At 42.4% G+C, this 21992-nt stretch overlaps 1 protein-coding gene across 2 annotated transcripts; it reads right to left on the reverse strand.

Annotated features, from left to right (window-relative positions):
* Window positions 1-4245: 4245 nt before the first annotated feature.
* IYD (iodotyrosine deiodinase) lies at window positions 4246-20646 on the reverse strand (the record flags this gene model as incomplete). Of its 2 annotated transcripts, XM_081043000.1 has the most annotated exons (5): window positions 4246-5885; window positions 7181-7337; window positions 11427-11586; window positions 13462-13653; window positions 20469-20646. In XM_081043000.1, 5 exons carry the CDS (start codon window positions 20644-20646, stop codon window positions 5703-5705), a joined length of 870 nt encoding a protein of 289 aa, XP_080899126.1. The 2 variants fall into 2 exon arrangements, with proteins under 2 accessions (XP_080899126.1, XP_080899127.1); XM_081043001.1 differs by lacking the exon at window positions 20469-20646 and having other exon boundaries at window positions 5703-5885; window positions 13530-13653.
* Between the last annotated feature and the right edge of the window lie 1346 nt (window positions 20647-21992).

Raw genomic sequence — 21992 nt, forward strand, 5'->3', positions numbered from 1 at the left:
CGCAAGCCTAAAATCAATTTCACATTTAAATTGGAATGGTCATTTTTTAAAAACATTTAAATTACTTAAACAAGAAACAAAGATTATTTCTAAGCTTAACATGAAAGTACCAATATTATGGGTTTGATTTATTTCATCATCACCATATTTAACTTTAAACATTCCCAGACTTGGAAAATCATGTACTCAACAAGGGAGCAGATTTTCTACCTCAAAGGAGTCCAAGTTACCGAGTCAGGGACTCATGAGGACAATAGAGTGGATACCTCAGACAAGCTGAGGTCTCAGACAAGCATAGGAGACAGTCAGAAGGGAAGTGAGCACTCTGACCCTTTCTGTGGTCATTACGACAATAGGGGACACCCTTCAGGGTGGCTTTGCTTTTAGAACCTTCACTCCAGTTACCTCTTAGCTATTATTCTTTATTTTTAATTAATAGAATAGAAGGAAGTCAGTAACTCCAGCTCCAAGTTAGCTCACTTCCTTTCTTATTTCGTTGGTTTCTGTGCTTCGTTGGCCCTCGGCAGACATTGCTAGCATACTTCCTCGTTGCTCTCAGGGAATGTTAAGCCTGTTGAATTTAATCCTGAACAATTGGCTCGATACCATGACTCTAAAGTCCTGATGATAACACAAACCATTCCCCTTCCTTCTGACTTTTTAGGAATTCCCAAAATGGGATTACAGCATCTCACACTTCATCAGAACTACTGTTTTGAACTTGGCAGGATCTCCGCTGCAGGTGCTAGCCTCCCTTGAACTTGGCTTGCCCCTGGACGTCCTGTGAGTTAGCTGAGGCCACCCAAGGTGGGCACTGATCTGGTCTCAACCTCAGCTACCTGAGCCCATTCTCTCCACTCCAGTGTGGGGAGTCTCCTTACCCTCCCCACACCCTGTTCTCTTTACTCACCTCTCTCTAAGGTAGATAAGTGCCTCCTTTTTTGAAGGTCCAGCCTTTTTTTGTGTGGAGTAAGGGCACCATAGCAGTAGAGCTGGAGAAACATTTGTTTTAGACTTTTCATTTTTTGTAGATGTGTGTGGGTTGAAACATTACAATTGTTCCCATTTCACCAAATTATACAGGAGCACTCTGCTGATACCTGGCAAATAAGTTACATTTCTTATGCCTCTCAGGAATAGTAATTGATAACTATGTTTTCTTCAAGTTATAGATGTTCCTAAAGGATGTTGACAGAGTTTAAAAATATATCTCATATCAGTTTGAATACTCTTTGAAAACTCTAATATTTAGAAAACTCTATTGATGGATCATCTTCCTAACGTAAATAATTACCCCTAATTTGTACATATGGCTTAAAATAGAGTATATTTGTTGGGTTTCAACATGTGCAATAACCCATTTTCCCCCAATTTCACTGACCAGTGAAAGAGGGGAAGAAACCCCTCTTTCTTTCATAGGGATGAGCAAATAAGAGGTGGAAATAGGGATTTTTCCTTGAGTACTCCTGAGGTAGAAGATTCCGTTTTGTAGGCAGAAGCAGAAACATTTAGAAAGAAGGGAATTTTAGTTCCATTTTATATATATATGCATGTATGCACACATATATATACACACACACATATATATATATTTTTTCATTGAGATTGTTGGCCCAGATTGAGGCTGTATTTAAAACCTATATCAGACAAGTATCAACCAATCTTTGTGTTAACCTTTTAGAAGAGAATCTTCACGCGATTCACCATCCTATTCTAATTTCAACAATTTCTTCAACCTTCCTTCCTCTCCCCTCATTTTTTGTTATATCCAATTTATTTCCTAAGTTCAAACTTATTTGTTCTTGGGAAAGAGACTTCTAATTCCTACCCACATCTGGGTCTCCTCTCCTTCCAAGCACAAAAGGATGACATTTTCTTACTTTCTAGTGAGACTATGTGACCAGCCCTGGCCACTGGGTTTTAAGAGTGAGGAAGTCACTCCTGTGCCAAGGTATGTAATTGGTGGGGTGAACTACTCCGATATTTTCTTCTCCTGAGTAAGGAGGCAGTGTGCTCTGGATGGTGCAGCCACAGGATAGCAGCGTCACCCCTTGGAAAACAATGGTTTCAGAGGGTTGCTGACGCCTGCAATAGACTTTGCCTGGCCAAGAAGTAAACTTTTATCATGTTTAGTCACTGAAGTATTAGAGTTATTGATAGCCACATCCCTATGGTTCTCAAGTGGGGTACCGAAGCAGCAGCAGTGTCACCTGGGAACCTGTTAGAAATGCAGTCTTGGGCATGACCCAGTCATACTAGATCAGACACTGTGGAAGTGGGAGGGGCCACGGTCTGTGCCTGAGCAAGCCTTCAGGGAGGCTGTGATGAGGGTGACAGTCGATGACCATGGCTCTGATTCATCATGGCTAACCCAGCTCTCAAGTAACATCTACTTCCCTCTTAGCAAAGTGGGAATCTTCAAGTGAGTGCTGTCAACGAGACACAAATCATTTCCTAAGTTTCTTAATGAATTATTCTTCCTCACAGTGATGAAATTATTAAATTCTTTCTCCCATTTTAGGATCTCAAAACTACAAGAGGATCTAGAAGCCTGCCAGACCACTCTTTGTACTTTGAACACGATCATTACATGACTGCTTTTCATGAACACGTAACAGAAAGTTAAGCAGAGCTTGAGGCTTCAGAGGGAAGGAAGAAAATTATCTTTACTTTCCCAGGCACCGCTGCTGGCTGGGGACTGCGCTGATCTGCCCAGATCATAATATGGCAGCAGAAATTAGTGTGGGGTGCGCTTGGGGCAGCAGGAGTGGCTGCTGCTCCCAGCTTCCCTGGAACCCTCCCTCCTCCCTCCCAGGAATAGGCAGGTTGAATTGTTTCTACGTTTCTGCCCCCAGCCCCCTACCCTTCCTTTACTCCCCAGTAAGCTCCCTGCAAGCAAGTCGAACCTCAAATTTCTCCTACGATTCACATCCTCACACCTTGCATATATCTGCTTGGGGACACTTCAAGATAATCCAGTGAAATCAACTTGTACTCTGGTGCCTTTAGTAATTCTTTAAACCTAATGATGGACTTAGGGGGCATTTTTAGACAAATTCTTTCTATTACTGAAAAAAATGCTTATTTACCTGTAGCATTCTATTCAGATATAATTCTAAGTATGTTTTTTTCTTCTTTCAGCTTTTTACTTAAAAAAAAATTCCAAATACACAGAAAAATTGAAATAAAAGTACAATGAGGGGAGTGACATCAGCAAGGAGGCCAAATAAGACCCAACCAGATATAGCTAACGTCATGCCTAAATCCTTAAAACAGCTCAGCCTCAAGCTGAGATAGCAGATACATTTCAAGATGATTTAGTACACTAAGGACAAGACCTTAGGTGCCATTTTACTTTTTTGGCCAAATGTGGATAGCACCTAGTATTAAAAGAGTAATAATAATACTGTTACTAATATCAGGAGACAACAAAACCAGCTGATACTAAGTGTTACCTACCGGACGACAGTAATTGTTTGTGACTCATCACATTCAGTCATCACAATAACCCTGAGGTAAGTACTGCGTTTATCCTCACAGTACAGATGAAGAAAATGAGGCTTAGATTCAGTTTTCCACGGCCACTGAGCTGGTGAATTCCAGAAAAGAAACTTGAATCCAGGTCCCTCCATGCTCGGCTGTATATTAATTCCACCCCCCAAAGAGAAAGCTAGCTGTAGCATGTCTCCAATCTGTGTCTTTGCACTCATGATTCAGCATCAGTGCTGTGTTTCTGGAAGAGTTGTCAGGCCTTTGCAATCTTTTGCTTGAGGGCCTCTAACTCTTGTGCACTCGGGACTTTTCTTTCCTCTCGAGAGGCTCTGTACTTGAATGACTGTACTCGGACCCACACCACTCGCCAATTCTCTCTCCACCCCACACCCCAGGAGAGAAGGTTCTCTTGTACATCTCGGCTCTCCTCAGAAGGGTGGACTAAAACTAGCAAAGAGCTCCTTGGGCTCAAATAGTCTCTAAACATAAGAAAGAGAAGAAAGTTTACAAATATAACTTCAATTTGTTGCACTGTGATGCCAAAGGGTGTTTATTATCCTGATATTTGGAACTGAGACTATCTTTTTCCTGTCAAAAACAATATGAAGTACAGTGGTTAGGTTCCCATTCCAGCCCGCATCCGTCTAATAAAGTCCCATGTAGTTAAAGCAATGCCCATTTACAATGAGTACAGGACAAATATCTTTCACAATAGTAATGAGTTTTTTACTTACAAAAAGAAGAGAAACAAAATGTAAGAAAATTTGTATTTATTAAAATGTGTATACACGGGGAAAAGCGTGTTTAGAGAAAAATAAGATGTAGATGGAAGATTTTGAAGATTCTAAGAGAGACTTCTAGGTATTTCAAAGGACTTGGGAAGTTGAGGGCACAGGTCTTTGTGATATTTAATATGTAGTGTTAAAAAAAAGTCTTCCTTTTCTCTGATACAGATTTGTCACCAGCTCTGACTCATCACTATGGGCTTTTCTTACAATTGTGTGACTCACAAATGGAGCGAAAGGAGGAAGGAGAGATTTTCTTGAGGGAAGTAAGTATAAAAAAAAAAAGCAGATGAGAAAAGAGACAGTGGAAGGGGCCAAAGAGGTGAGTAGAGTTGCTTGAGCAGAACTGATGAACAATGGTTTGAGTTATGAGAGTGCCTGTGTGTAAAGTCCCCTAGGAAGGGAAGACAAAATGTGACAGGTGAAAGACTAGGTCTGGCATTCCCATTCTAGCACCTTGTGACCTGAAGAGCTCGTCTGCCATCTGGAGAGACGGGATAAGTGTGTTTTGTTGGGGAGTGCAGAAAACAAAGGAGACACGGTTAATGCTGAGGATGGAAAAGAATTCTCTTTAAGGAAAAGAAAACAAGCCGTGATATGCAGTGTCTGCCAATTTCGGTTGTGTAAACACCCCCACCACAGGTAATTTCAATCTGCAAATGGTTTAATAACTGGCTCACAAAATTCCTGAATATTTAAGAGTCAGCTTCCACGAGCTGGGGTGAGCCAGCTAAAACACACCACTGGAGAGTAGAACTAACCATTTATATGTTCAGATGGTTGCCAATTCAACCCATCTACTTAAGCATGCACTGTTGTGCTCTGTGAGTGTGACATTTTAATTATTTCCATGGTTACTTATTCAAAACTGGCAGAATATCCACGAAGTTCAGTAAAAGAGTATCTTTCAAAAGCACACCCTTTGCCTAAAAACCCCCAGAAATTCATGGGCGGAAGGCCATCTGATTAGTCTAAGTTTAAATTTAAAAATCGTCACAAAGCTGAATTCCTGGGACTACATTCAATTTTCTGATGACTCTTTTCTCTATATGAGTCTTTTAAAAGCAAAAGAAAAAAATCACCAGCGATTTTTCTGGAACAATTTAAATAACTTAAAAACCGAAGCACATTCTTAGTAAAATTTTAATATATCTCTCCAGCGGGTGAGAAATGGAAGAGAACACACCTGTTGATCTCTTAGTCTGTATGTTCACCTAATTCGAACTGTCTACCAGAAGCAGGCATCTCAGACTCAAAGTGCCGGAGAATGTGGTAAGTTCCTCGACATACAGAGTGGCCACCCCCCTGTGATATGGAGTGCAGGAGACAACTAACCTCCAGAAGAAGAGCGGCCCGTGGACCCAAGAGGAACAGGAGTGGGGAGCAGGGGCATGGTCTTCCAGCATCTTCCTGCTGCTCTGCTGCCTACACCGTCACCATGATCTGATCCAGAGGTTTCCGTTTTAGGTCAGGCACCATGGCCTCTTTGCTGGGGTACCCCACGGGGAGCAGCATCAGCAGTTTTTCATTCGTGGGGCGGTGCAGGAGCACCCTCAGACGGGGGCCACAGTTAAGAGGAGTGGTAGTGACCGTCACCAGTCCTGCATTCTAAAATGGGAGAGAGAAAGAACATGTTTTAAAGTCAGCAGGCAAAGTCACGGCTCAGCTTCCAGCCTGGGGACATTCTTGTCCCTATTAGGCCTGCTTGTTCCTTCATTTCCCTGAAGTTGGGTAGCAAAGAAGCTGCCAGCTCGGGCAAGGAGTGTCTTGAATCTTACCTGCTCTTGCCTCAACCTCCCCAGACACCACTATCTTTTAACCAAACAGGGAAGCCTCTCGAAAGAAAAATAGTGGTCTTATTTTTCATTAATGCTTAAGAAATAGGAATGGTTATTTCATGGAAAGAAATTTGGGGAATCCAACTACACCAAAGGAATGATTCAAAAAACAACAGGCAGTTCCTATGATTATATATCCAATCATGGAGGCAGAGTATCATCCCCAGCTGAAAATACTGACATCCAGTGATAGAGAACCAATGGCCAGGAGATACGTTGGAGTAGAGGAACTATTTCATTAACCTTTCTCAAAGTCCCTCCAGATAATAAACATCTAATATAAATCATTAGCTGACACCTCCCCTTCAAGACACCTCCCCTGCGGGCCCTCTCCACGCCCCCTGCTTTTCCAATCAGATCGACACTGCCAAACCAGAGCAGAAATTTCTGGAACTGGCTTTGACAGTCCTGCACAACTCCAGTCATTATGCAATCTGCCTAGATAGGGACTTCAGGAAGAGTTCTCTTTCCTCCCTCACAAATCATGACCTCCACTCAGAATTGTGCCTTATGGAAAGCTAGAGGGCAGCAAACTCAACACTACAGTGATAAAAAGGCTGCTGCTGATTCCAAGGCACGGAAGCCAGTTTGTAAACTGAGCTTGCTCCAGGACTAACCCGCTTCTTTCGGGACCCTAAGATGAATGGAAGTGCCCTGCGGTCTGACGTGGCACCGTGATTCCATTATTTATTCACGTACAGAATCAGGAAAAAAAAATAAGATACCAGACCCTTTAGGACAAGTTTGCAAGTAATCCATTCCTCTTCTGTGTAACAATTGACAGTGCACAACAGTTCCCTCTTATCTGCTTCCTCACTAACATTGTTTGTTGAGTTACTGATGATAGCCATTCTGACAGGAGTGAGAGGGTATCTCATTGTGGTTTTGATTTGCTTTTCTCCAGAGTCAATTTTCACATCAGTTACCTTCCTTAGGAATGCAACTTTAGATAAACAATTTCCAAAAGTCCATGAACTAGAAACTCAACTGAAATTTGTAAATAAGGCCACCATTTGGCCCTCAAGAATCAATTCTGTCTCTTGGGCTGGCGGGAGGGTGACGTACGTGCAAAGCAGCCAGGAGGATACCACAGGAGATGGAAACACTGATCTCGTTGTAGTAGTGGACCTTCCTCTTGCCATTGCCAGCAAAACCGTATATTTGTTTGAAAATGAGAATCAAAACAGGAGCTGTGTCCAAGTATTCTTTAATCCAATTGGTTCTGAAGGGGGGGAAAAAAGATATTACAGAGAAAATTTGCTCTTAATGATTTTTATTCTCTTTTTCCTGTCTTAGCTTATTTACACTGAAAACAAAACACATTTACTTGTCCTTCATATTTAAATTGAATAAGACTAGCATTTTTGTCTGTGTCATGTCTACCTGAGGTCAATAAACAGGTATTAATAAGGGCCTACTATGGCAAGGCACCAGAAATTCTGAAAAATACCAAGATGGATCCTATAATTCAGAGGGCAACAAGCCTGACTAAGCAAAACAAAACCTGGTAAGTGCTGTTAAAGAACTACAAGCCAAGTACATTAGGAGCCCCCAAAACTAAATGTTAATTTTGAATGAGAAGATTAGAAGAAGGTTTCCAAAGTTCCCCTTGTGGTGGGCCACTGAAGAACAGGTAGAGAGGGGCCACTAGGGAGGCCATCCGAGTGAGGAGATGAGTAAAGGCAGAGACAGGATAAGAAGGCTTGGTGGGTCAGAGAATTTCCAGAAGCCTGGTAGGCTGGAAGATGGGGTGTGTGGTGGTGCACAGCGGGTTGCAGGTTACATGCAGATTTTGCAGGGTCCTGGACTCCATTTGGTAGGTAATGGAGAGTGACCACTAGCTTCTGAGCAGAAGCATCTCATGATCAGAGCTGTTTCAAGAAGAGGCCAATTGGTGTGGACAATGGACCAGCTCAAGGGGGGATCAGACAAGGGACAATGACAATGGCCCAGGAGCACTTAGGGGAGGTGTAGAGGCTGGAACTGACAGATCTAGTCCAGGAGTGTGCAAGAGAGGAGAAAAAGATGATGGTGAGATTTAACCAAAATTATAGGGGGCATTTGGTAATGGTGTTAGCCCAGTTACAAAGAAAAGAAAGGGAACTTTTGTGTGAGTGGGAAATAATTCATGTGAGTTATGAATGTTGAATTTAAATTTTGGTTTTCCAGCCAGGAGCATACTTGTCTCTATTCTATTACCTTATCCCATCCATTTTGGCAAATCGTCATTCTGACACAGATATACAAAAGAAAAGATACTTACGTCATATTATATATTGGAATTTTTTTTTTTAGGATACGTCATTAAGTAGCAAGAGATCATTCATTTCATTTTTAGCCTTATTATGCTTCACTATTTTAAAACACACTAAACTCACTTGTATATTTTTCTATGGTTCTTCATACATTATTAACTTCTACAGGTCACATTTTCAGACCTACTTTACCACACTGCAATATGCTTAGTCATGCTCAACTGTCATCAATTCTTTTCTACTTACAGAAAGCGAGCTTGTTAATGGTTTAGAAGATAAACTCAGGAGTCAACCTGCTATGCCATGTTGGGCAAGCTACTTCTCATGGCTCAGTTTCCTCATATGTAAATATATGAATGATATTGTACACTCACCTGATACAGTTATTGCGAGGATTAAATTAATCAAGATAGATACGGTGCTTAGAGTAGTACCTAGTACACAACACCACGTATATGTTAGCTGGTATTATTTTTACTATTAACATTATTTTACAATAAATAATTTAAAACAATTTTTAATTCACATGAAGATTAAGCAATTTACTAGTTTGAAGGTAAGTTAGTAATTTTTAACAATGTTTGTACTTATTTATTTTGCCTAGGCACACATTGATAGCTAATGTTTTGTCTTTGTTCAATTTTTATGAATTTATTATGACATCATATTAAAACTAATAAAAAGACAGCAACGAGTGGGCCTGTTAAGAGAAAGGTAAGAAGCACCTTCTGCCTGGGGTGAAGGGCTCACTCCATGTAGCAGGAAAAGATAAGGTTTGACATGTCTGTCGGTTGGATCAAGGTTATATATGAAGCCTTTAATAACAGCTATGGATTTCATAATTGACTCAAACAGCATGCCAGTACATATGTTCATTTGTAATTCAATTTACCAAACATTTCTTCAGTTACTTACTATGCATCAACATTAAGCTAGATGGTATAATATAAGGCTTCTTTAAGCTGGAGCTCCCTGGATCCGTAGGGTTTTTATGTATATGTGTGTGCGTACACATATTTTCTGCAGACAAAGTCTATGACTTTAATTGGATTCTCAAGCATGTCTTGGTATACGACAAAAATTTCTGAAATATGGTCTATAAAATGAGAAGGGTACACCAATAACTAAAATCCTACGTGGTAAAGGCTCCTTTAGATGCAGGGAAGGTGCATATTAGGTGCTTTGAGCACACAGATGAGAGAGCAGCTAATTTTGCCTTCGTGGGGGAAAGCGATGGGACTGACAGCATTTGTAAGTACTGTGCACTCCCAGAGTACAACGTCTTTCTCAGTGGAGAAATTCAACTTAACTTTTATCCATCCCATTGTTTCCCCGCAAATATGTAATAAGATTTTTATATTCATTACTAATATCCTGTACTTGTTCTGGAACACGGTAACAAGTTACAACTCCATAAGACATCAATTTTGATAGAGGGGAGGATGAAGAATATAAAGTGCATCAAATATATGGTGACAGAAGGAGATTAGACTTCAGGAGGTGAGCACACAATAGAGTATACTGATGTCATATGATAAAGTTGTACACCTGAAATTTATATAATGTTATTAACCATTGTTACCCTAATAAAGTTAATTTAAAAAAATTTTTTTAAGATAGGGTTTAAGTGTCTTAGGAAAAACATTGTTCTCTGGGGCACATACCTGCCTTAGTACACTGAGGCACCAGAGTAAAACGAATTACCCAGAATTCCACTCCACTTTCTTCTTGGAGATAAGGAAGGCCACAAAGTTACTGACGCCTAATGGAGAATGTGCTTGTACTAAATTTGTACTTTTATTAGACATGTACTAAAACTAAAGCCTGCTTAGTAAGATCATTTGGAAGATCTGATCACTTTAGCAATATGGAATTTACTTCACTCAAGATCCTGAGAGGTATTGCACAATCTTACATTCCAGGTGGAAGAACAGTGAAATAAGTTCTCAAAGTTTGATTTACTATTACTTGGGTTGGAGTCTATTTATTCACCAAAGACTCACATGGCATTTACTATGTGGCATCACAATTCTATATCCTTATAAACGCATTTAATTTTCATAATGAAGTAAATACTACACTTATTCCCATTTTACAGATGAAGAAACTGACATACAGAGAGGTTAATGAGTGGTCGAGCTCAGATTTGAACCCAAGCACTCTAGCTTTGGAGGCCCTACTCCTAGCCTCTATCTTCTATAATCCTGACACCACGTTTTTAACATCATTTTGGGTGAAAGAAACAGAAGCTCAGTGTGATGGTGAATTTTATGCAACTACTTGACTGGGCCACGGGGCTTCCAGATGTCTGGTTAAACATTATTCTGGATGTTTCTGTGACAATATTTCCGGGTGAGATGAACGTGTGAATTGGTAGACTGAGTAAAGCAGATTGCCCTCCCCAATGTGGGTGGGCCTCATCTAATCTAAAGGCCTGAGCAGAACAAAAAGGTGGAAGAAGGAAGAATTTGTTCCCTCTGCCTGACTGTCTTTGAGCTGGGACACCATGAGCTGCCTTCAAACTCAAAGTAGACTTGTAACTTACACCATTGGCTGTCGTGTTTCTCAGGCCTTCTGAGTTCAATGGAAACTACACCATCGACTCTCGAGTCTCCAGGTTACTGACTGCAGATCTTGAGACTTCCCAGCCTCCTGAATCACGTGAGTCAATTATTTATAATAAATCTCTCCCTCTCTCTTTGTTTCTCTCTGTCTCTCTCTGTCTCTGTTTCTCTCTCTTTCTCACCAGTGATTCGGTTTCTCTGGTGATCTTAGACTAATATGCTCAGAAAGAGTAAATAAATGCCTAAGGTCTTGCCACTGGAAAAGCAGAGCTAAGGTTTAAACCCAGACCTGATTCTAGCCAGCATTCCTAACCACTCTACAATACGTGGGCTCAAGGCAAGACAGTGGCGAGGCTTGACTTAACTTCCGTAATTCCTCCCGGAGGTAGAATCAAACTTTTTAATATCTACAACCAAACCAGGGAACTGAAGTCATAGTTGTTTCATTTTAAGAAGCTCAGCCAAACATCCCTTATTCCCACCATTTTGTACCTCAATTTCTTCAGGTCTGTAACCCATCGGTGTCCCATCCTTTTCATGTAGTTTATTTCCTCTTCTTCTTCAATGATCTCCCGAATCTTGTGCTTCATGTCTGGGTCCTTCACCACCACAAATGTCCAGGGTTCTGTGTGGGCCCCGCTTGGGGCTGTTCCTGTTACCCATTAAATGGAAATCAGAAATGAAAACTGCAGGACAATGTGAGACTGTTAATTCAGAATAAATATAATAACTCATATGAGTTCAAAATGAAGTTACATCATCTGGCAAATGAAGAGCTTGGCAGTAGAGGCTGGCGTGTTGCTGCTGGCGCCATTTCATTCGGCGTCACTTCAGCAGCCTCCACACCAACTACCTGAGGGCCAGGCCAGCAGTTCTAGGCTATGGGAATGTATCACTACTTCTCTCAGTATATGGGATAAAACGTCCTTAAGCAATTGCACCTCAACCACTGAGGGACCGCAGAGGAGAAATTCTGACAGCCCAATGTCTCTAAAATGTCATTTGTTTTGAGATCCTTGAAAAAGGATAAAGTCATGAAGGTTATTGGAAATGGTAAACTTTAAATGGGAAAACTGTTTTAAAAACACTCCTCAAAAGACAACCAAACTATACATTGTTTAGTACCAATATCAAAGCTCTGAGTGTGACCCTGGGTGTTGGTGGACACACAAGAACTCGTGGCCCTGGGTGCTCAACACACACAACAGTGTGTCTTCCAACTAGCACAGGCTTCAGGAACACTCAGCCTACACCTCGATCCGTCCCAGTGTCCCAGGCAAAGCTTCACGGTGCAGCTTGGTGTCCAGGCAGCTAGAATTCCCTTGAAGATTCCAGCCATGGCTTCGGCCCGCTTCTGATCTGGATGTCATCCCTCTGACCTAGAGATGGGCTGCTGTTCCTAGCAGCAGACCACAGTGACCCTCTGAGGGTATATTTCAGAAGCAACTATTCCTTTCTTCCTAGGGAGTCATTTAGGCATAAATTCTACCTGAGGAGCTCAGGTCTACCTGTCTTGATGGGGTTTTTGTTTCCCATGGAAGAGAGGGCATGATTGAATTGCAAAATGCAAGTCGAAACCTAGACATAAAGCCCCAATTTCTGAGCAGAGTGATTCCAGTTCACTTTGTACCCGTGTTATTTGTCCACTAAATATTTGTGTCACTAACATAAGACATGAATTGTTCCCTGATATTTTCAATGATGCCGAATTTATCGGAATGTCTCTCACACACACACACACACACACAGATACAATACACACACAGAAGAAATTTAGTAACTACTAATAGTTAAAGACTCAAGAATCTAGTGCATTCGTATTCTTAATTAAAATGAAATGTTTTATTCTTGCTCTTTTTAATTTGGGCAATGGATTTACAATGGTCATGCAGTAATTTCTGCAAATGAACTTAAATATGACTTACATAAGACTACGACTCCAAGTAGAGGAGATTCTCGAATAGGGGGCTATTTCTTATATCTCTTTTTCTAGAATTCTCATATTTTTCCTCTGTGTAGATATTAGTTTACATTGAAAATGTGTTTTCCTTGTTTCGATTTACTTTGCAAATCCCATGAGTAAATTTGGTAGTTTATTAGAACACAGTATTAGAGCATTGTGGTGTATAAGAAATTTGGTTCCAAAATGAGAAATGAATAAATGTGAATAAGTGTGTGTGTGTGTGTGTGTGTGTGTGTGTGTGTGTGTGTGTTTTCAAGGTGGGGGGGAAACAAAGGTTTTTCTAATATATAATACTGTGTTCAGAAACTTTTGTTTTTAATAAAAGTTTATAATGTTGAATAATTTCGGACATCTTAAACTCTTGTCACATCGGTACCCAAGAAGTTTGTAATAGTCAGAAGTTTGTAAAAAGTGGGAATCATTATGTTTCTGGAAGTCAGTCTACATCTGGGTATGACTTCATAGGTAAGCTTATCACACTAGGCTTTATTTCAACATTATTCCAGTACGGTCACAGCAATAAAGCAGCTGATATTCTCAAAGGCCCAATATGCAATTACAGACCTGCTGCTTTGATGACATTATCAATGACTTCCATTGGGACTTCCTCATTACTTATGAACCTCACAGACCGTCTCTTATTGAGAAGTTCATAAAATTCCTGAGATCTCTTAACCATTTCCTTCTCAGGATACCGGGTGTGGGAGAATGGGATGTGTTCAATGTTTTCCTCTGACTCTTGGCATTCATCTGCATCTGCAAAGAATAAGAAACGTGCAAATTAAACGATATCTCTTGGCCATAAGGTGGCCACTGAGGAGAAGGAGATAAAGTTCTCAAAAATATCTGTTATGAGCTCAAAAACACCAACAAAAGATGAGGTGAATAGATCTATAGAATCCTGACCCCTGATCTTGACAATCGTTCAAACTCCAGACTGGTTATAAATCAAGAAAAAAAAATTTTTTTTCCCACCTACACAAAGTTGAGCAATGCAAATTTCTGTTAATGGTGAACTAGCTTTTTTAAAAAAATTTTATCGGGGAGTTTTGGGGGACAGTGTGTTTCTCCAGGGCCCATCAGCTCCAAGTTGTTGTCCTTCAGTCTAGTTGTGGAGGTCGCAGATCAGCTCCAAGTCCAGTTGCCGTTTTCAACCTTTAGTTGCAGGGGGCACAGCCCACCATCCCATGTGGGGATTGAACTGGCAACCTTGTTGTTGAGAGCTCGGGCTCTAACCAACCATCCGGCTGACCCCTGCACTAGCTTATTTGAAACAATTGCTCATCAGCTAAAACCATTAAGATCACTAAATAAAATATTTTTGAAGTCCTTTTAAAATCACTGTATTGCTGACAACATAGTAAGAAATTCCCAGACCAAAACTAAAGGGAAAATATGAACCTGCAGAGGTAAATAAGCACAGAAGCTGCGTTTTTCCCTGATTGAATTTGCTAATCTCTACACATTTGAATTTTCATTTTTATATTTTCAAGAATCAAGAAGAACAGAAAAGCCCAGGCCCATACACACTAGGAAGTGTAATGAGCTGGGACCCCAAGACTACACCCTTAGGGAGAGCATGAATCATAAGTAAATGAAGGCCTAATGGGTTATATTATTTTGGTATAATGTAATATACTAATCTTTGCACAGATTATTGAAGCATCTTGGAGATGAAGATGATAAGACTTGCTAAGGTGTGTGGTTGGGGGTTGCTGAGGCTGACTTCCAGGTTGCTGGCTTTGCTGCCTGGGTAGACATGGAACCATCCACTGAGATAAGTGGGTGAGAGATGAACCATTTGGGAGAGGTGGGCAGAAGTAGGAATAGGAATCAACAGTGTGTCACATTCCAGGTGACTGTAAGTCCTCAAGTGAAGATGTCAAGTATGAAGGTAAAGGTCCAGAAGGCAAGATGTCACTTTGGGAGCCCTCACATAAAGATGAGAATGACAATAGGAACAGAGGGAAGAGAGCAAGAAGATCCAAGACCTGGTCCTGAGGGTCTGGGACACTCCAGGTAGAATTCTGGTAGAGGATTAACCACCCCCACTGGCCCCCACACACTTCACTCCTAGGTACCTGAGGATGGGGAAAAGGCAGGCAGGAGGGAACACTCATGACAGAGGGACTCACTTCAAAGGGACTGAGAACCCAACTACAATACTAGCAGGTACACTGGTTTGCTTATCGCTCTTAGTAAGAAACTTCTTCTTACGTTGTCCTCGCCAGGGCAGTTTGGGCCCAAACTGTACACATTTCCTGAGAAAGCCCAGTTACTAAGTGAAAAGGAAGTAGGTGTGATGAGGGAGTGGCAACAAACACCTATCAGCTTTTTAGAAATCAATGCCAAACCAAACCCAGATTTCATCAGGACCAACGCTGAACTTTATCAAATGTGTCAATAAAGACTTTCAACACCATTTGTTATGAAGTCTGGCCACCTATGTAGTCAGTAAGTGATAAATGAGCAAATGCATGAAATGTTTCCTTAACTGTAATGTAAGTTATCAACTCTTAAGATCCATTCAGCCAGCATTTGTGAAAACTAAAGGCAAACTCGGAGTGTGACTTGGCAATTTCTTAGCTTCGAACGTCCAGGGTAAGCGCTGCTCCTCTGGCAGAATGAAGTGGCTGCTGCCTGAGCCTTATTCCACTGCCCATTATCTCTGAGCAGGGCATAAAAATGGTCTGATCACTGCTGGGTTGGACTGTTAAACACAAATTTCCTTCAGGACACTCCAATCGGGGGAGAGGAGGGCCTGCTGTTCCTGGAGCCTCTCCCAGGCCAGAAGGTTTACGTCCTGCCTGGGGCAGGCTGAGCCAGGCTTGGAGAAAAAGCCCCAAGGGATCCTCAGGGCAGTGAACCAATACAAACTCAAAAGGTACCACTTCTGTCCATTCTCTTGACCTCCTGACTGCCCCCAGGAATGCGGCCCTCACCAAGAGAAAAGAGAACAGCTTCTATAAACTCTGCAGTTGTCCTGGCTCCATCCTAGATCCGCCAAGTCACTCTGGGGGATTTATTCAAGCTGTAAAGCCCATATATTCCAAAACAAACACATGCAATTGTGGTTTGCTTTTCAATCTGTGCCCTGTGCTGCCACACTTGGGGTTGACTATTGACACCAAAAGCAACTGGTCTTTTATCATTGCTTTAATGTCAAGGAACCCTAAATTGCTGCATAATTAGGTTTAACAGCCAAGTAATTCGAGGTCACCTCTCTCCTTTAATGTTTAACCCACAGCTATTTTTGGCTGCATCTCCACACAAATTGCTTTTGTGTTTTGCAGTTTCACTTTAAAATCTTTGCAAATGGGCTAAATATTTTCTAGCTATGAAACTACAAGGCCCGTTGGTGTCATATCATTCTTGTTCCCTCCTGCAATTTTTTTGGAGCCTTGCAGAGCAATACTTACTAAGGCTGAGGGAGACACGGCTCTCACAGTAGACAGATTCTGACTGTAGTGATGGGAGAAATCTCAGGGCCCAACACCTGTCCAGAGAACAGCCGCCTTCCCTACTGCCCCAGCCATCACTCTACTTCCTGCACGGCTTCTCAGCCATTCACCTCCCTTGCTGCAGCCTAGATTGACTATTTCACGGCAAGTGCAGTGGTGGTGCTGGGGAGTCTGGGATATCCAGATGAAAAGACGCTTGAAGAGAGGAACACTATTCTGGGTAGCGTTGATGTAATTTGTTTCTGAGCCCCTTCATATCTTATGGTAACCTTGGTGTTCCCATGTTGACCTTCACTCTTCCCTCGTTGGACACACCCAGACTCCTTCTCAAGGACAATCTCTCCATCCAAGTCCTGCCCCTCTCCTAATCTTCTCTCATCTGAAATCACCTATGCTTTGTCCTAAAACCTTAAGCTCTTTGTAAACCAACCTTTTAAGATTAGCCATGCAAAATTGTTAATGGGTGGGTGGCCCAAGGATGATGAAATGCAGAGATGGAGCTGAATTTATTTCTCCTACAGTGAAGGAAAGATATGCTGGTCAAGCTCTGTCTGTGTGAACACAGTAGAATGCTGACCTTATATAGTATTTTTGTCAATAATGTGCTGGTAAATCAGCTCTCTGAGGGGGGAAAAAAAGCCCTGGTTTATAACACTTGCCAATTTCCATGGTATAAATCCTCCCATCATGGCCTGACTTCAAGCTACTGACAGTGGAATAAGTAGCCCACAAATCTCCTGAATATTTAACAGTTGGTTCTTGCTAGCCCATAGGTCCGCTGTAGCACACCACTTGGTTGGGAAGCATGTAGTTCAGGGATTGGTGGACTTCCAGGACTGTAAGAAGATTGGCATCATCTCTAGGAAGAAGAGTGTTACTTAGTTAAGACTGTTGATTGGTTGGTAAATCAGAGAGGCTGGTACTGGAGTGAGTCCATCCCTGATTGTCTAGCTTTCAGAAGCAAGAGGCTGCCACTGAATGGCTGTCTTGCTAAGCTTTTACTGAGATGAGCTGTCCCTGATCCATTGAGTATCTTTGAAACCTATTCTGACAGTTGCTTGTTACCATGGGTACATAAAAATCGGTCCATTCCCAAGTTTGTGGGAACATTTTTAGTCTTAGTTGTTACCCACACTAGATGACAATTTTAACACAGGCCTTTCATAGCAGTGACTGGACAACCTGGGACAATCATAGTTTTGGGATGGCAGGTGAAGATAAATGAAGAAAAATCCCCCTCAACATTAAAATGGATGCATTTTATGATATGTGTTCTCTATATCTTTTTCCCTAATTTGCATTTCCATTTCCATGAACTTCTATGAATCTGTGACTGAATAGAGAATTTGGGGGTAGGATTTTCAGTTCATTTTATAGGCATATTCTGAGGTTTTCACTTTCAGATAAAAAATCTGCAACTTCTCCTTAGACTTCCATTACAGAAAAACAGGAAACTGAAAGTAGGAACAGAACACCATGCGCGACTGGTCCCTGAAGAAAGTCCGTGTCTGATATCTAATAAGCATGATCTCTCCAGCCCCCTACCCACCTGCCTACACACATGCTGATTCTCTGACCTAGGAACATGGAGTAAAAATTATTTGTGAATCAGAGCTGGAGGTCTAATTGGTGCCCAGGTGTTCCTCAGCTCACCCTAGAATGGCCTACAATACTTTACTGTTTTGTCTCTTACTGTTAATTTTCAAAATGGGGTGGATCTGGTATCTATTTGCCATCATCCAAATCATCTCCATGTCTCTTCAGTAATGGAATTCTTTCTGTTTTCCAATTATACCCCCTTCAGTGTTTGCAGCACCAGCAGTGGGACCTCCCTTAGACTGTGTCCACCCATCCAGTGGTTAGGCACTGGGACTTGGGTCACAAAGGAGTTTAAACGTTGGTTCTCCCCCAGTGACCTCAGTAGGTATTGCTTATGTAAACAAAAATTCCAGCAAGAGACTGTGAACTCTCCTTTCAGGGCACATTTGTCTATGTCTGGCTAGGGGGCCACTAGGTGTCCAATTCATTCCCCTGTCTGAAGAATAGAGAATGAAGGAGAGGATTTTGAAAAATGAATAATCGGGCAAAGAACCAGAACAGGGCCATATAGCTTTGCTTTGTGTCCCCAACCTTCAGGCTCAGCCCCAGGTCTCGGACCCCCCACCAGCCTTATCCATCTCCCTTGTATCCCCCAAACTCTTGGGCCTTCAAATCCAGTGGCCTTTCCTCAATGCACATTACCTTTCATTTCCCACGGAATGTTTAACGCTGCTGGCCATCACCTGCCTCCTGGGTTCTAGGTTATTCTCCTATTGGAAAGGCAGCCTAGCAAACTGGCTATATGCCTGGACTCTGGAGCCAGACTGGCTGGGTCCTGGCTCTACCACTACCTGCTTGGGTAGGTGACTTAGCCTATCTGAGTCTCAGTTTCCTTATCTGTAATATATGGATAATAGTAGCCACCTCACTGTATTGTTATGAAGGCTAAGTCATTTACTACCTGTAAAATGTGACACTGGCTACAGTAAGTGCCATACAAGGGCTCATTGTTATTATTATCCTGGTATTCCTTTTTCCATACCTTCCTTTCTGTTGTCCATTTCTCCCATCACAGTTCCTCTTACAGCGGGTGCACCTCTCACCCCAGTTCTATCCTCAGTTTTCTCTCTATCAATATCCCCTTAGTGAATTCGTTAGTTTTCCAAGTCCCAAGTCTCACCCCTCTGCTGGTGATTCTCCAATCTGGGGCCTTGATCTCTCACCTAGACTCTTCTTTCCTTTTCCTCTTCAATGTGTCACTATCTTCTCAAATCTGAAATGTCCTAGACTACACTCATCTTCCCCTTTAAACTGGACCTTCTTCCCTTACGCATTTATGATAGTGTCCTTCTGACTCTTCCAGCCTCCAAATCTTACCCTCTCCTTCCAATAGCCAATGAATTGCCATACCTTCTTGTTCTTCCTTTAACTTCACCCCGACTCACTCCTTCCTCTGCATTCCCACACCTCCACCATCCAGGCCGTCCTTATCAGAACAAATCATTACCCAGCTTCATAATGGACTTCCCTTTGGTCAAGGGAAGCGCTTCTCACCTGGGCATAATTGGCATTCAGGGGGGATTTCCTTCCCCAGACAAGAGTCACAGGCAGCCCTGGGAGGGGGCTGCCTGGGTTTGACCTTGTGTGGGTCATTCAGCGTTGCCATATGCCCCACCCTCGATCCTGAGAACAGTCACACGTGCGCACACACGTGCATGCACATGTGAACACCAGTAGCCCAGCTGATAATCATTGAGCCTCTTCCAAATTGAATCCATTCCACAAACCCACCTCAGACAAACCTCAATCTCAGCTTACCCAAGGCTCCTCACCTCTTCTTTCTCAGGTCAGCCATGACCTGGACTGTCCTCCCTACCCCATCTCATTTCACTCCTTCCCCTGATCAGCTCAGTCTTCCCATCTTCTCGGCACCTTTCCCAGGGGTTCCCTATACTTATGCTCGTTCTGCTCCTCTTACCTGAGCTGTCTCCTAACCCCTGCTATTCACGTTCTGTCAATTCACCAAGCCTGGTTTGACCTTTATCCTAGCGGCCCCACCACTCCCTCAAGCCTTCTTCAAACACCTTATTATCAGCTCATCTCTTAATCTCTAATTGTTGCCTGTTTATTGCCTTCTCGACTGAATTGGACACTCAGTTTTGAGGACAGTGGTCACAGGGCATGGCACAATGAAAGGTAGCAAGTCCCTTGATCGATGCCACTTTTTAAATTTCAAAGTTTTTGATCAAAACCTGACCACGGCCACCCGAGCCTGTGATGACAAAACCTTCAGAAAGGTTTTAACAGCCAGAACATGACGGAGCGACTGTCAGCCCTCGGCAGCTTTTTAATGAGAATCCAGGAATGAAGGGGAGTTGGTGCCAGCAGGTAACAAGCTGACCACCAGAGAGAAATGGCCTGTCCCTGTCACGTACTAACTTGTTTGCACAATAGAGGTTAATAAGGAAACTCACCTGCGTAAGTTTCTTCCCCTCCAAAGCCCTGCCATCAAGTTGCACACATCATAAAAATACAAAAGGTGGACGCTAAGCAGTGTTGCCGGGTCTTTACCTTCTTCCACTTGGTGGAGTTCGGTGCTGTCCTTTAAGTCCTCGTCCACCCAGGGTCGAGCCTCAGCCCCGGCTCTAGGCTCCCCGTTCCTTCTCTCGATGCTTCTGTCAGCATTTTTAAAGATCCACACAATCAAAATGCAGACAACTGCTACCAAGACTGGAGTCAGGAAAAACATGGTTATGAGACGGATGCCAAACGGCGCACACACGTCCCACACACTGGAATTTAAATAAACAGGACAGGAAGGGGCGATGCCAGGAGACGGAACGGAGGGAGAGAGAGGTGTGCTGGGGAAGGAACAAAGTAAACTCTCTCACTCTGTGAGGACTTTGCCAAGGAACAAAGATCACAGCTGTGTGTGCCTTCAGGATGGGTTATGGGTTTGGTAATGCACAAGTACATACACTTTTATATCGATTATGTTCCCAGTCAATACATTCTTAGGCAATAATTGCCAGGATCTGAGTAACACTTTAATGCACTAGATCTTGCCAGCAGCAGTAGAAGGTGTTTACTCTTCCTCCCCATATATTTTCTCTGAGAGCAACAACGGGCCTGAAGCAAGCAATCACCTGGCGAACTTGTTTTTAAGGAGAAGATTTCCAGAATCAGAAACTCGGGAGTGGGGCTTTGTTGAAAGTCTGTATTTCAACAAGCCCTCCAGGTGATTTTTGTGCTTGCTACAGTTTGAAAGGTTCTCTCCTCACATCCCGTCCTCTTTCCCAAATTCAGATTCTGCAAGCCCACGCCCTCCACACCATCCAGAAGAGCAAAGTATTGTACACATCAGGTGCTTATTGATGTGTATAACAATCACATGATGTTTTCCATAAAGCACAACATGATGTCTTCATAAAGCACAATATCTCTCACATCATAAAAATAGAAATTCAAAATTTCAAGACTAGAAGTGATGTTTTTAAAACTGTATTAAGGAACAGTCACCTGGCCACAAAATCAGGTGCAGCCAGGAAGGCCAATCAAAGAACTACTGTAGCAGTCAGATGAGAGTTAATAGAGTTCTCAAGTGGGGAGAAAATTGTGAGTCTGGGAAGAGGAAATGTTTACATAAAATTTGGAGGTGGTGGAAGTGAGAAGGTCCAGATGTGGGGGTTATAGAATGGGAATCAAAAATTGCCTCCCTCCTTCTCCAAGCAAATCGTGTATTTCAGTCTGGACGTTGTCTTGCTCCTTACTTTCCCTGGGGAGGGAGTTTGGGATTTCACAGCCTTCCCTTATTATTTAACCCAGTGAGCATTTAAGTAGGACCAGAGATGAGGTCCTCTCGGGGGAAAGTGTGTGTGGGGGGGAGAGACTCTTGGCTTGAAAGGAAATACGTGTCTCACAAAGCTGGGGATTGTTCCAGAATGTGATTCATCAAGTGAGCCTGTCTCTGCCCCATCAAAACATGACTTCTGAGATGGGAGAGTTCCCAAGTGTTTCTTTTCCTCACCAAGCAGTATCCAAACAGCACTGCCAGGTCCTTGATTGGGTCCCACAAAAGAAAAATGACTGAATCCT

Source organism: Rhinolophus hipposideros (assembly GCF_964194185.1).
Source record: "Rhinolophus hipposideros genome assembly, chromosome: 3".
Lineage (NCBI taxonomy): Eukaryota > Metazoa > Chordata > Mammalia > Chiroptera > Rhinolophidae > Rhinolophus > Rhinolophus hipposideros.